General features: G+C 48.5%; 1 protein-coding gene across 1 annotated transcript in view; it reads right to left on the bottom strand.

The window, feature by feature from the left end:
• The window catches only part of SLC4A9 (solute carrier family 4 member 9), an 890,846-nt gene that overhangs the window by 108,425 nt on the left and 768,850 nt on the right, over window positions 1–13,571 (bottom strand). The window contains exons 19-20 of the mRNA XM_075344573.1: window positions 12,524–12,697; window positions 10,512–10,658 (exon numbers count right to left, since the gene is read on the bottom strand). Of these exons, the coding sequence (XP_075200688.1) occupies window positions 10,512–10,658; window positions 12,524–12,697 (321 nt within the window). The remainder of the gene's footprint in view (window positions 1–10,511; window positions 10,659–12,523; window positions 12,698–13,571) is intronic.

The raw sequence follows: 13,571 nt of genomic DNA, 5'->3' as shown, positions 1-13,571 counted from the left end.
GGAAGTAGGGCAACAGAACAGAAAACTCCATGTTAACAAAGGGCAAGCTCTTTCAAAAGAAAACTGGAAAACCCGGAACTCTGACACTGGCAGTTTTTTAAGTTGGCTCCAGATGATTCTAAAAAGGCCATTTGCAACACCTGCCATGCCAGCATCAGCAGGGGTACCAAAACTAGCAGCCTGACCACCACCAGCATGATCAGGCACATGTCAGCCAAGCACCCGACTTTGTGGGAAGTACAACAGAGTCGAGGAGCAGTGCTTGCTGATGTCACTGCTACGTCTTCGCTGGTTGTGCATGCGAGCCAATCCCCTGTCCATGCTGCCTGCGAACAAGCCTCCTCCGGCCATGCACCTGCAGTTACCCACGCAGAAATAACACCATCATCAAGCACGTCCTTGTCCCAGCGCAGCGTTCAGTTATCCATTCAGCAAACCTTTGAACGCAGGTGCAAATACACTGCCAACGCCCCACATGCCACACTTCTAAATGCTAACTTTTCGCGACTGCTTGCGCTGGAAATGTTGCCTTTTAGGCTGGTTGAGACAGAAGCATTCCGCGACCTGATGGCGGCAGCTGTCCCACGTTACTCGGTCCACAGCCGCCACTATTTCTCCCGGTGTGCCGTCCCCGCATTGCATAACCACGTGTCACAAAACATCACACGTGCCCTGAACAACGCTGTTTCAGCCAAAGTCCACCTAACCACAGACACGTGGACAAGTGCATGTGGGCAAGGCCGCTACATCTCGTTGACGTCACACTGGGTTAATATTGTGCAAGCTGGGACCCAGTCTGAGCGAGGGACGGAACACGTCCTTCACACACCAAGTTTTGCAGGCCCTACCTCAGTTAGGGTTTCACACACACTCTACAGCTCCGGAATGTCATGCTCCTCAGCCTCCTCCTCCTCCTGCGCATCCTGATCCACTTTACCCTCCACACCAGTCCCAAGCTGGAAGTGTCGCGGGCGGAGGAGGGGACGGTGCGCTCTCCCACTGCTCGGGTCCGGCTGACGCTGCTCTACGGCTGCTGCTGCTCGTTGGCTCGAGCGATGGCCGGATCCCGGGGACTCGAGCGGCGCTACTCGCCCGTGAGTGAAAAGGGGTGGTTTGGGTTTTGGGGATATTGTCCGTGACGCCACCCACGGTTGTGGTGATTGTGTGGACACCACCGCTGCTCTGGACGGGGATCCCGGGAGCCTGTGACAGGGAGCAGCTTTGTTGTTATTTCTCCCCTCCGTGGGTAGGGGGGTTGGTTGTCCCGGGGCCTGGTGATGGGGTAGAGATGGATGACAGGCGGGTTGCGGGGCCTGATGAGGTGCAGGGTCGCAGGGGCAGCGCTGTGCCGCACGGCACGGAGGTACTCACTCAGCCCAATGATGATGACACAGTTCACGGTAAAACAAGTGGCTGGATGGACGGGTCCCTCGGACGGCTGCGGTTGTTCCTCCCTGCAGGTCAGTGATGACTGTCTCTCCCTGCACCTAAGTTCAGTGTTGGTAGTGATGGTTTCCCAACGGTAACCCGCTCCCCGACCTGGATATGGGCCGGAGGAGCCCCTTTTGCCCACAGGCGCTGGCCCTGGGAGACGGTTGCCCTTGGCGGTGGCGGTGTCTCCCCTTCACGGTTGGACGGTTGCCTTCTATCTGGACTTGGCTGTTTGGAAACCCTGAGGTCCCCTTCACTAACGGATTTGGCAAATTCACGGCGACACCAAGCCTTGCCGGGATCCGAAAGTCCTCTGCCAATGGTGCTGGCTTCTCTTTGTATACCGGTCCGGTACGGCCGGGTCACCACCCGTCCACGGTCCTTACGGCAGACTCCAATCGGCCTCCACTGCAGACGGTCACCACATCCTGCCAACCTTGCTGTCCTGTCCGGGCCACACACCCGGACCAACTTCAGGCTCTTTGCTGTCACTTTTCTCCTCTCTACTACTTTCCTCCTTCCACTTCCTTAGCTTAACTCTCACTGCCTGTGTTTTCCCTCCTCCTCGGTGGGTGGAGACCAACCGCCTGGCTCCACACCCTGGTGTGGACAACAGCCCCTGGGGAAGGCAACAAGGATTTTGTGTTTTGACTATGATATGCCTGCAGGGAGTGTGGGGTGTTAGTGTTGTGCTCTGTGGCCCCTGGCTTAAGACGCCGTTTGCATCTTCCGGCACACAGACTGGTGTGTGATGTCCCCACGCGTTGGAATTCAACTCTGCACAAGTTGGTCAGGATATGTGAGCAGAAGAGGGCAGTTGTTGAGTACCTGCATCACCTAAGCCGTCGGGAAATGGGTCAAACTCCACACATAACACCTGAGGAGTGGAGATGGATTTCCGACCTATGCACCATCCGCCAAAACTTTGAGGACTCCACCAAGATGGTGAGCGTCGATGACGACATTATTAGCGTCACCATACCGCTTCTCTGCCTTCTAAAATGGTCTCTGCTCAAAAAACAACCATGATGCATTGCAGGCGGAGCGCGATGAGTTTGAGCAAGAAACAGTAGTGGGTGTGGGTGATAACACACAGCCCAGCCTCGTCTCATCACAACGTGCAGTGGAGGACTATGACGAGGAGGAGGATGAAGAAATGGAGCAACTCTCTGGCCAAATTGAGGATATGACATGCAGTCATATCCTCGGTTCAGCGTGGCTGGCCAGAGGACAGGGTAGATGATGAGGAGGAGGAGGAGGAAGACAGCATGTTCAGTCATCGTGTTGGTCAGGATACTGAAGTGATGGCTGTTAAGAGTCTGGCACACATGGCTGACTTTATGGTAAGCTGCCTGTCTCGTGACCCTCGCGTTAAGAACATCTTGGCCGACAATCATTACTGGTTGGTAACACTGTTAGACCCACGGTAAAAGGAGAACTTTATGTCTCTTATTCCCGAGGCGGAGAGGTCAGGCAAAATGCAGCAGTTCCAGAAGGCCATAGTCACGGAAGTAGGCAAAGCATTCCCCTCACAAAACGCTAGCGGCATAGGTCAGGAATCAGTGGACAACCAAGGCGTACAGCCGAGAGGGGCACAAGTCCAATCCGCCAGAGGTAGGGGAACAGTCTTTAAGATGTGGGACAGTTTTCTCAGCCCCTCACATACCACAGCCCCTGAGGTGAGGGGTAGTGCCACAAGAAATCCTAAGTTTGGCCAGATGCTCAAGGAGTACCTTGCAGATCAAACAACTGTACTCCGACATTCCTCTGTGCCTTACAATTAATGTGTATCCAAGCTGGACACGTGGCATGAATTGGCTCTCTACGCCTTGGAAGTCCTGGCCTGCCCTGCCGCTAGCGTTTTGTCAGAGCGTGTTTTTAGTGCCGCAGGTGGAATCATTACAGATAAACGCACCCGCCTGTCAACTGTAAATGCTGACAGGCTGACTCTGATCAAGATGAACAAGGGTTGGATTTGGCCAGACTTCACCACACACCACCAGCAAATGACAGCGGAATTTAAAGTTTGTAACGGGAATTTGCCATGTACCTCCACTCACCCATGGTAACACACTTCTGGACTTTGGCTAATCGCTGGACTGCTCCTCCTTCTCCTCATGCGCCATCATGGTGACCGTTACAATAGTTAAGCCGTTGTTTCAGGTATACCCCCAGTGGTAAATTTTTTCGCCCATTCTTTCTGAATGGGCATTACAACGACAGGAGACCCGCTCCTTTGCAATGGGAACAATGTTTTGAGGCCCTCATGCACATCTCTATCCAGGGACAATGTGGAGCTTCCAAATTTTTGGCTGCCCTGCCTAAGGGCTATACTACAATAGACCCACTTCCTTACAATGGGCACTTCATGTTTACAGGCCATCATGCACGTCTCTATCCAGGGACAATATGGAGCCTGACGCTGCCACCGACTGCCAAACACGTGCTGTTTTTAAATGCAAGCACGGACGCAATAAGAACCTAACAGGTTTTTAGGAGCGACAATTACTGAGAAGTCTGACACTATCAGACACTGCTGACTGACGTGTATTATACACTAGACTTGTGCGTTATATAATAGTTTGTGCAAAACGTGCACCTGTACGCTGCCACCGACAGACACACACGTGCTGTTTTTAAATGCAAGCACGGACGCAATAAGAACCTAACAGGTTTTTAGGAGCGACAATTACTGAGAAGTCTGACACTATCAGACACTGCTGACTGACGTGTATTATACACTAGACTTGTGCGTTATATAATAGTTTGTGAAAAACGTGCACCTGTACGCTGCCACCAACAGGCACACACGTGCGGTTTTTAAAATGCAAGCACGGACGCAATAAGAACCTAACAGGTTTTTAGGAGCGACAATTACTGAGAAGTCTGACACTATCAGACACTGCTGACTGACGTGTATTATACACTAGACTTGTGCGTTATATAATAGTTTGTGCAAAACGTGCACCTGTACGCTGCCACCGACAGACACACACGTGCTGTTTTTAAATGCAAGCACGGACGCAATAAGAACCTAACAGGTTTTTAGGAGCGACAATTACTGAGAAGTCTGACACTATTTGGACTGTTTTAGACTGTGTACACCAGCCCCAGATATGATGAAGGCTGGTATACGGTCACCACTAGGAATGGCTATATACCCTGCCTGCCTGCCTGCCTGTATACTGCTACAATAGTCCTGACAAGGACTCTTCTGGTCACTAGCCTGTATTCCGACCTGGCTATACCCTGCCTGTATATAGCAACAATAGTCCTGAGAAGGACTCTGCTACTGTACTCCGACCTGGCTATACCCTGCCTGCCTGTATACAACTAGAATAGTCCTGAGAAGGACTTCTGGTCACACTGTTTGCAGCCCTGCTCCGGAACTAACTATAAAGGGCCGCAAAGCTTTCCCTGAATCAGCGACACTCTCCCTGCACTGACTGTCTGGATAGCTGTGAGCAGAGCACAGCGCGCCGGCCGGTATAAAGGCTCGGTCACGCTGTGCAGGCCGGCCAATCACTGCAATTCCACAACTAACAGGGCTGTGGCATTGCAGTGGTCTGCCAGCCAATCCCTGCATGAGGGCTGGCTCTCAAAAGAGCGCCAACATGCAGAAATGAAGACCACGAGTACAGCACGAGTATCGCGAGATTACTCGGTCCCCGCCGAGCAGCCCGAGTACAGCGATACTCGTGCGAGTACCGAGCAGTTACAAGCATGCTCGCTCATCACTACAGATCACATAATTTGGGCGATCTTTTGCTATGTCAAAAAAGGACCAGGCTAGGCAAGGCTCAGAGGCAGAGTGGTGGCTGAGGATGCAGTTATAGACGTGCTACCAGTACTCCGACTCTGTCCAGGAAGGCGCAAGGTAACTTCGTCATCAGTTGCATCCTCTTCCACCACCTCTGTTGACCTCCTCGAGTGCCTGACTGTGGGTTGACAGTAGGTGGGATCTAAAACTTCATCATCAATTGTTGTGTTTGCACTCCCCTCCCCCTCTGACCGAGCCTCTTCTAGCCCTGACCGAAAATTTAAGTTGTCATACCAATCGGGTATCTGAGTCTCATCTTCATCAGTATGTTCCTCATTGTCTATAACCACAGGTGTAACATTTTGTGACAAAGGGTCAACATTATGCTCCGAAACTTTGTCCTCATGGCCTGAATCAGAGTCACAAAGGTTCTGGGCATCACTGCAGACCATTTCCTGTTCTGTACTCACTGTAGCTTGGGAGCAGACCTCTGATTCCCAGGCTATAGTGTGACTGAACAGCTCTGCAGACTCAGCCATCTCAGTTCCACCATACTGTGCAGGGCTGATGGAGACTTCAGAGCTGGGAGAAATCAAGTTTGATTGGGATGACAACTCAGAGGACTGGTGTTTTTTGGATGCGGTACTTGAAGTGGCTGAGAGGGCACTTGTTGGACCACTTGAGATCCATTCAAGCATTTTCCTTTTTTGCCCATCATCTACCTTTGTTCCTGTTGTTCGTGTCCGTAAAAAAGGGAGCACATCGGATTGTCCACGGTAAGTAGTAGACATCTTACTTTTGCTGGTAGATGGTCTATCTTCAGCAGATGATAATGGAGCTTTGCCACCTTCCCCACGGACAAAACCTTTTTTGCCTTTTCCACCACGCCTCTTCCCCTTTCCACCAGCATCTGTCATTTTGCCACTCATGTTGATTGCGACAAGATCGTGGACTGAAAATGTGGTAGTAAAAATTGAGAGGTGGTGTAGATTGCAGTGGTGGTCTAGCTTTATTAACAGCAGAATAATAAAGAATAAATATGCCTGACAATGCAACTACGGCCCTTAAACTGGCAGCAAAAATTGCTAGTATAATGGCTTAGTTAGAATGAGTTGGAGTGTGCAATGCAGGCAGACGTGCTCTGCAAATGTCTTTGCACTAGTGTGACTAGACAACAGTCCAATAGCCACGTTTAGGATGCCACTAGGTACACTGAGTGTTTGCTAGTATAATGGCTTAGTTATAATGAGTTGGAGTGTGCAATGCAGGCAGAGGTGCTCTGCAAATGTCTTTGCACTAGTGTGACTATAGCAAAGTCCAATAGCCACGTTTAGGATGCCACTAGGTACACTGAGTGTTTGCTAGTATAATGGCTTAGTTATCATGAGTTGGAGTGTGCAATGCAGGCAGAGGTGCTCTGCAAATGTCTTTGCACTAGTGTGACTATAGCAAAGTCCAATAGCCACGTTTAGGATGCCACTAGGTACACTGAGTGTTTGCTAGTATAATGGCTTAGTTATAATGAGTTGGAGTGTGCAATGCAGGCAGACGTGCTCTGCAAATGTCTTTGCACTAGTGTGACTATAGCAATGTCCAATAGCCACGTTTAGGATGCCACTAGGTACACTGAGTGTTTGCTAGTATAATGGCTTAGTTATAATGAGTTGGAGTGTGCAATGCAGGCAGACGTGCTCTGCCAATGTCTTTGCACTAGTGTGACTATAGCAAAGTCCAATAGCCACGTTTAGGATGCCACTAGGTACACTGAGTGTTTGCTAGTATAATGGCTTAGTTATAATGAGTTGGAGTGTGCAATGCAGGCAGACGTGCTCTCCAAATGTCTTTGCACTAGTGTGACTAGACAACAGTCCAATAGCCACGTTTAGGATGCCACTAGGTACACTGAGTGTTTGCTAGTATAATGGCTTAGTTATAATGAGTTGGAGTGTGCAATGCAGGCAGACGTGCTCTGCAAATGTCTTTGCACTAGTGTGACTAGACAACAGTCCAATAGCCACGTTTAGGATGCCACTAGGTACACTGAGTGTTTGCTAGTATAATGGCTTAGTTATAATGAGTTGGAGTGTGCAATGCAGGCAGACGTGCTCTGCAAATGTCTTTGCACTAGTGTGACTATAGCAAAGTCCAATAGCCACGTTTAGGATGCCACTAGGTACACTGAGTGTTTGCTAGTATAATGGCTTAGTTATAATGAGTTGGAGTGTGCAATGCAGGCAGACGTGCTCTGCAAATGTCTTTGCACTAGTGTGACTATAGCAAAGTCCAATAGCCACGTTTAGGATGCCACTAGGTACACTGAGTGTTTGCTAGTATAATGGCTTAGTTATAATGAGTTGGAGTGTGCAATGCAGGCAGACGTGCTCTGCAAATGTCTTTGCAGTAGTGTGACTATAGCAAAGTCCAATAGCCACGTTTAGGATGCCACTAGGTACACTGAGTGTTTGCTAGTATAATGGCTTAGTTATAATGAGTTGGAGTGTGCAATGCAGGCAGAGGTGCTCTGCAAATGTCTTTGCACTAGTGTGACTATAGCAAAGTCCAATAGCCACGTTTAGGATGCCACTAGGTACACTGAGTGTTTGCTAGTATAATGGCTTAGTTATAATGAGTTGGAGTGTGCAATGCAGGCAGACGTGCTCTGCAAATGTCTTTGCACTAGTGTGACTAGACAACAGTCCAATAGCCACGTTTAGGATGCCACTAGGTACACTGAGTGTTTGCTAGTATAATGGCTTAGTTATAATGAGTTGGAGTGTGCAATGCAGGCAGACGTGCTCTGCAAATGTCTTTGCAGTAGTGTGACTATAGCAAAGTCCAATAGCCACGTTTAGGATGCCACTAGGTACACTGAGTGTTTGCTAGTATAATGGCTTAGTTATAATGAGTTGGAGTGTGCAGAGGACAGGAGGGTACAGTGGCAGGATTGTGGGGCTCTGGGTAGAGGAATGGAAGCCTGCCTTTCTATTCCCTCCTAATAGGGAAATGCAGGGAGGAAATCCCTGACCTTGGCTACACAGACGCTGTCGCTGTTTTCAGGACCTGTCACCTATGGCTCTGACCCTAACGGTTTGAGCCCTTAAAAGGACTGCTAGAAAGTGCTATCCCTAAGCTGTCCAGCGCTGTGTATGGAGCGCATACAGCTGTATCGGCGATAGGACTCAGGAGGACGGAGCTGCGACAGTGATGTCTGACACCAAAGACGCAGAAGAGATAATGGCGTCCTGGAGGAAAATGTCCGGTTTTATAATGCAGGGACATGTGACATGGACATCCTATCACACATGCCGTTGCTTTTCTGGCTAAAAGTCCACTTAGCTGTGTGTGTGTCTGGGATTGGCTGACATGCTGGCCCGCCCCACTACACGCGCGCGCTTAGGGAAGGAAGACAAGAAAAAAAAAAAAAAATGGCCATTATAGAAACAGCAGTGATCTGAAGGCGCTGTTCACGCACACTATACACTGAAATGTCATAATAGTGTGATTCACAGAGTGACTTACACTATTACAGCGGAAACCAAGCTAGGAATTAGCTGTTTTTTTGCTGCTAGAACCGTTCTCGAACGTTTCTAGAACTATCGAGCTTTTGCAAAAAGCTCGAGTTCTAGTTCGATCTAGAACAGGCCCCAAAATCACTCGAGCCTAGAACTGGAGAACCTCGAACCACGAACCGCGCTCAACTCTAGTCAATGTCCACATATTTCGGAACCCAATTGTAAGTGTATACTGTTTATATACTGTTTATACAGTATATATGTGACGCCCTGGGCAAGCCAGGGGTCACAGGTCATGACACCACCACACCCTACACCCCGGATAGGTACACCAAAGCTACACAAAAATCCTTGTTGCCTTCCTCCAGGGGCTGATGTCCACACCAGGGGGTGGGCCAGGCGGTTGGCTCCGCCCACCGAGGAGTTCACAGCCCTGGAGGCGGGAAAACCAGGCAGAGCAGATCAGTTTAGGGAGAGTGAGAGTTAAGAGTGAAGTGGTAGAGGAGCAAGAGAGAGGAGTAAAGGTGGAAGAGAAAGTGACAGTTGAGGAGGCCTGAAGTTGGTCCGGGTGTGTGCCCCGGACTGAGACAGCAAGGTCGGCAGATGGCGGTGACCGTCTGCAGGAGAGGCTGCTTGAAGGTTGCCGAAAGGACCGTGGACGGGTGGTGGCCCGGCGGTACCGGAGCGGTATACGAAGAGAAGCCAGCACCATTGGCAGGGGCCTTTCGGATCCCGGCAAGGCTAGGAGTTGCCGTGAATTTGCCAAATCCGTCAGTGAAGGGGACCTCTGGGTCTCCCAGCAACCAAGTCCTGATTGAAGGCAACAGTCCAACCGTTAGAGAGAGACACCGCCAAGGCACCAGTTTCTCAGGGCCAGCACCTGCGGGCAAAGAGGGGCTCCTCCGGCACATATCCAAGCCGGGGAGCGGGTTACCGGTGGGAACCCATCGCTACCAACATAGACTTAGGTGCAGGAAAAGGGACCGTCACCGTAAACTACTGGGGAAAAGCAACAGCAGCCGTCCGTGGGAACCGTCTTTCCAGCCGTGTGTTTTACCGAGAACTGTGTCCCCGTCTCAGGCTGAGTGAGTACCACAGTGCCGTGAGGCACAGCGCTGCCCCCGCGTCCCTGCACCCCACCAAGCCCTGCACCGGCCCCGCCATCCCTCATCCCCCAACTCATCACTGGGCCCCGGGACGACCACCCCCTACCCACGGAGGGGAGAACCAACAACTTTGCTGCTCCCTGTCACCGCTCCCGGGATCCCCATACAGTGCAGCGGTGGTGTCCATACAATCACCACAACCGTGGGTGGTGTCACGGACAATAAACATTCCCAAAAACCAATCCCCTTTCACTCACGGGCGAGGAGCGCCGCTCGAGTCCCCGGGATCCGGCCCATCGCTCGAGCCACCGAGCAGCAGCAGGCCGCAGCAGCAGCGGCAGCCGGACCCGAGCAGTGGGAGAGCGCAGCGTCCCCTCCTCCGCCCGCGACATATATGTTAATCACGAACTGCACACTGATACAACTTTTCTGTGGTCCATGATTTTGATCTGCGACTCTAATCAAAAACAGACAAGTCTTAATTTTTTTTTCACAGACACACGGTCGGCAAAAAAACAGACTCGTGAACATCTATAGAAGACATGATTAACAGACTTCTGAATGACTCCTAATAGCACAACACAAGGCAGAAGGGGCAGAAAGAACACAAAAGATGAATATGAAAATGTAACTTTTGAAAGAAATTAATATAGAAAAAGTTTGTCTATGTTCTCTAATGTATTTAATCAAATGTTGACTTACATCTTCACTGTCAGTTGAATCTGAATCTTCTATCTTTGTTTCCACATCAGTGACAATTTTCTCTGGCAAAATATCATCCAGCCAACTTAGATCGTGTAAAGAGAAAATGTACTCCATTGCCTTGCGTATGACAGCGAGAGCCAACAGCTGAAATAGACAACATAAGCTTTGAGATTTTGTAGCCATTGATCATTCAAAGAATTAAAACCCAAGATGATGAGATGAAAATCTGTCATGTTGTACAAGGCTAGTAAGACGTAGTAGAGCGTAATCCCCACTAAGTGGTAGCAGAGTTGTGAAGGAGAGACAAGGAAACACTGTAACAGAAAAGCAGCTGAAGTACAGCAGAGTAAGTTCAGCAGGCAGTTAACAGGCAAACCATCAGGGGGCAATAGAGTAGTCAAACAGTCAAAGTCTAGCCAGGAAAGTCGAGTCACTGCAAAGAGAGGATCAATATCAAAGTCAGAAAACAGAACCAAGTCGGAAGACGGGAGATCAGGTATGCAGAGGGAAACACAAACAATAGACAGAAGTAGGAAGTCAGGGATCGGGACTGGTAGACGAACGGCGGAGGGTCAAAGTCAGGACACAGTAGCAGGGAGGCAGAACATATTAGGAACACTCACCAGGGCCAGTATACAAGCTGCAAGGCAGAAATATCACTGGCACTGAGCCATAGGTAATGGCAATACATAGCGTCCTGGGATCCGCAACGAGGCACAGGAAGTTAACCCCTGACATGACCAGGTCAGAGCTGGGTGTAACCAGCAGCAGAGAAAAGCCGGCTTGGATCATGACAGTAACATTGTCTGTGTTGGTATAATAGCATCTTTCAGAGGGTATTAGGGCAACAATGATGCATGTAACTGACCAAGATAATCCATGTTAAAGGAAACGTAGACAGTGAGTGAACAGTCAAGTTGTAACAATGATTGGTTGGAAGCAATAAACAAGACAAGGTTTTTTTTGTAGCTTGATGTTACGTTACAGCTTACTCTACATACAATGCATTTTGTTTGGGACATTTTGAAGGATTTGGGTAAGTGGCATTTTCTGGGCCACATTCTTAGTATGTCATGTTTCTGCCATTGTCCTACTGGTATAGACCATAGCTGTCAAGATTCTAATTTGCGGTGCTCTGATCTCCTGCAAAGCTGATGCTCTGTTGTTGCATTCTGCTCGGGTGAACGGTTGTTTCCCGGCCTCGGGTAATGAGTTGGTTTTGGGAAGGGCCTGTTCACAAGCGCCTCGTTCCAGGTGATTGCTCTGCTTCATTTTGGAGCAACCTCACCCGGAATGCCACCATTCGTAGTTCCTGTTCTGCAGTACGTGCTTCTGGCTCCCATAGTGAACTGTTCTGATCTTGTCCCTTCAGCCTGACCTTACCCTTCTCTGCCTGTGTCCCTGACTCTGACATTGTTCCGCTGGCTCCTGTCCTCTGGCTCACACCCTGACCTCGACTCCGCTTTCTCCCTGTGTTCCATACATTACTTCCTGGCTCCTGACCTCCGGTTCATACCCTAACCTTGGCTCTGCTTTCCCCCTGTGTTCCAAACATGACTTCCTGGCTCCTGACCTCCAGCCTGTTTGACTATTCATCTACTAATGCATCTAGTGACACCTAGTGATAGAGCATCATATTAGCTATAAAGAATGTTTTTAATTGGTCCTCATAATATGATATATCATCTTACAGTGTTTATTGTTTCTCCATTTGGTATGACACTATAATTTCATATGCTGAAATGGACTATGTATCATCTGATACTCCTGCACACAATGTATAGAAATCATGGTATGCACCATAAAATACTTTGTTAAAGATATGTTCTCCTTTAATGGCAAACACTGTGCCTTTTGAACGTACTATAAGAAGTGCCTTCATATTCTGCGGTGCAACCTTCATATACCCAAGCTACCATGGCTTTTTTTTCTGACCTCTGCAATAGTGATCGTGCTTGAACTTGCATTGATGATACAAAGATAAAGCAATTTTTTTTTAGCATATTTACCATCAATGGGAAGATAATTGCTGCCACAGTTGACTTCAGTATCCACAAAATGATCAAACAAGATAGTTGAATCAGGGTAAAGAAATGAACTTTCCGTAGTGGAACATGGCGGAGGTATATTAGATCTGGCTGATGCTTAGGTGGAATAAATAGTAACTTTAACCGTTCTGTAAACTGTAAAAGAACAAAGTGTGTTAATGCAAAACTTAAAATGGTACACAGTTTAAAGGAGTTTAAAAAAAATATTCAGGATAAAAATGGTAATCTTTTTGTATCTTATATTTTTAAAACGCCTTTCTCTTCTTCCTTCTCTGTAGATGGTAGGATCCATTTCTATATCTCTTTCCAAATGTACTAAAGTCATCCACTGCCACTTGTTCCTTATTTTCCAGGCTGGTCATTTTACAAACATTTACTGAACAGCAGTGGGGAGATTTTAAAGAAACATATACTCAATGGTTTAGGAATAGAAGTAAATGTTTTTTTATAAATATTTTCATAAAACATCTTATTGGGAGACTGTCATCACCTTATTGAGATTTTTCCGTTCTTCCTGTGTGGACTCTGAATTTTTAATCTTTTAAAATTAGTAAGAGATGTGCAATGCTGTGGACATTCTCGCTGACGAAGATGGGTGAAACACTCACTGGGAAGCAGGGCTACACTCCTAACAGGGCTCCACATCATTACTATCTAAGTTTGTGTGCTATATAGTGATGAGTGAACGTTCTCACCACTGCTCTATACCTGATCAAGCATCGGGGTGCTCGTGCCTGATCAGTACTCAATCAAGTATCGTGGGTGCTCAACTGCCATGCTCGCGTCTCATGCCTGCATATTTCGCTGCTGTTTTTCAGCCTCTAATCATGCAGGGATTGCCTGCCAATCACCATAATGCCATACCCATGTTGTCCACTGGCATTACGGTGATTGGCTGTCCGCAACATGTCATTGTGTCTATATAAAGCAGTGACATGATACTTGGCACACTCTACCCTGGAAACTGTGTTGGGATAGCTGCTGGAGGAGTAATAGGTTTGGATTAGAG

The sequence above is a fragment of the Anomaloglossus baeobatrachus genome, chromosome 4 (assembly GCF_048569485.1).
Source record: "Anomaloglossus baeobatrachus isolate aAnoBae1 chromosome 4, aAnoBae1.hap1, whole genome shotgun sequence".
NCBI lineage: Eukaryota > Metazoa > Chordata > Amphibia > Anura > Aromobatidae > Anomaloglossus > Anomaloglossus baeobatrachus.
The sequence above is the reverse complement of the archived record's forward strand: the minus strand, read 5'-3'. Positions and strand labels throughout refer to the sequence as shown.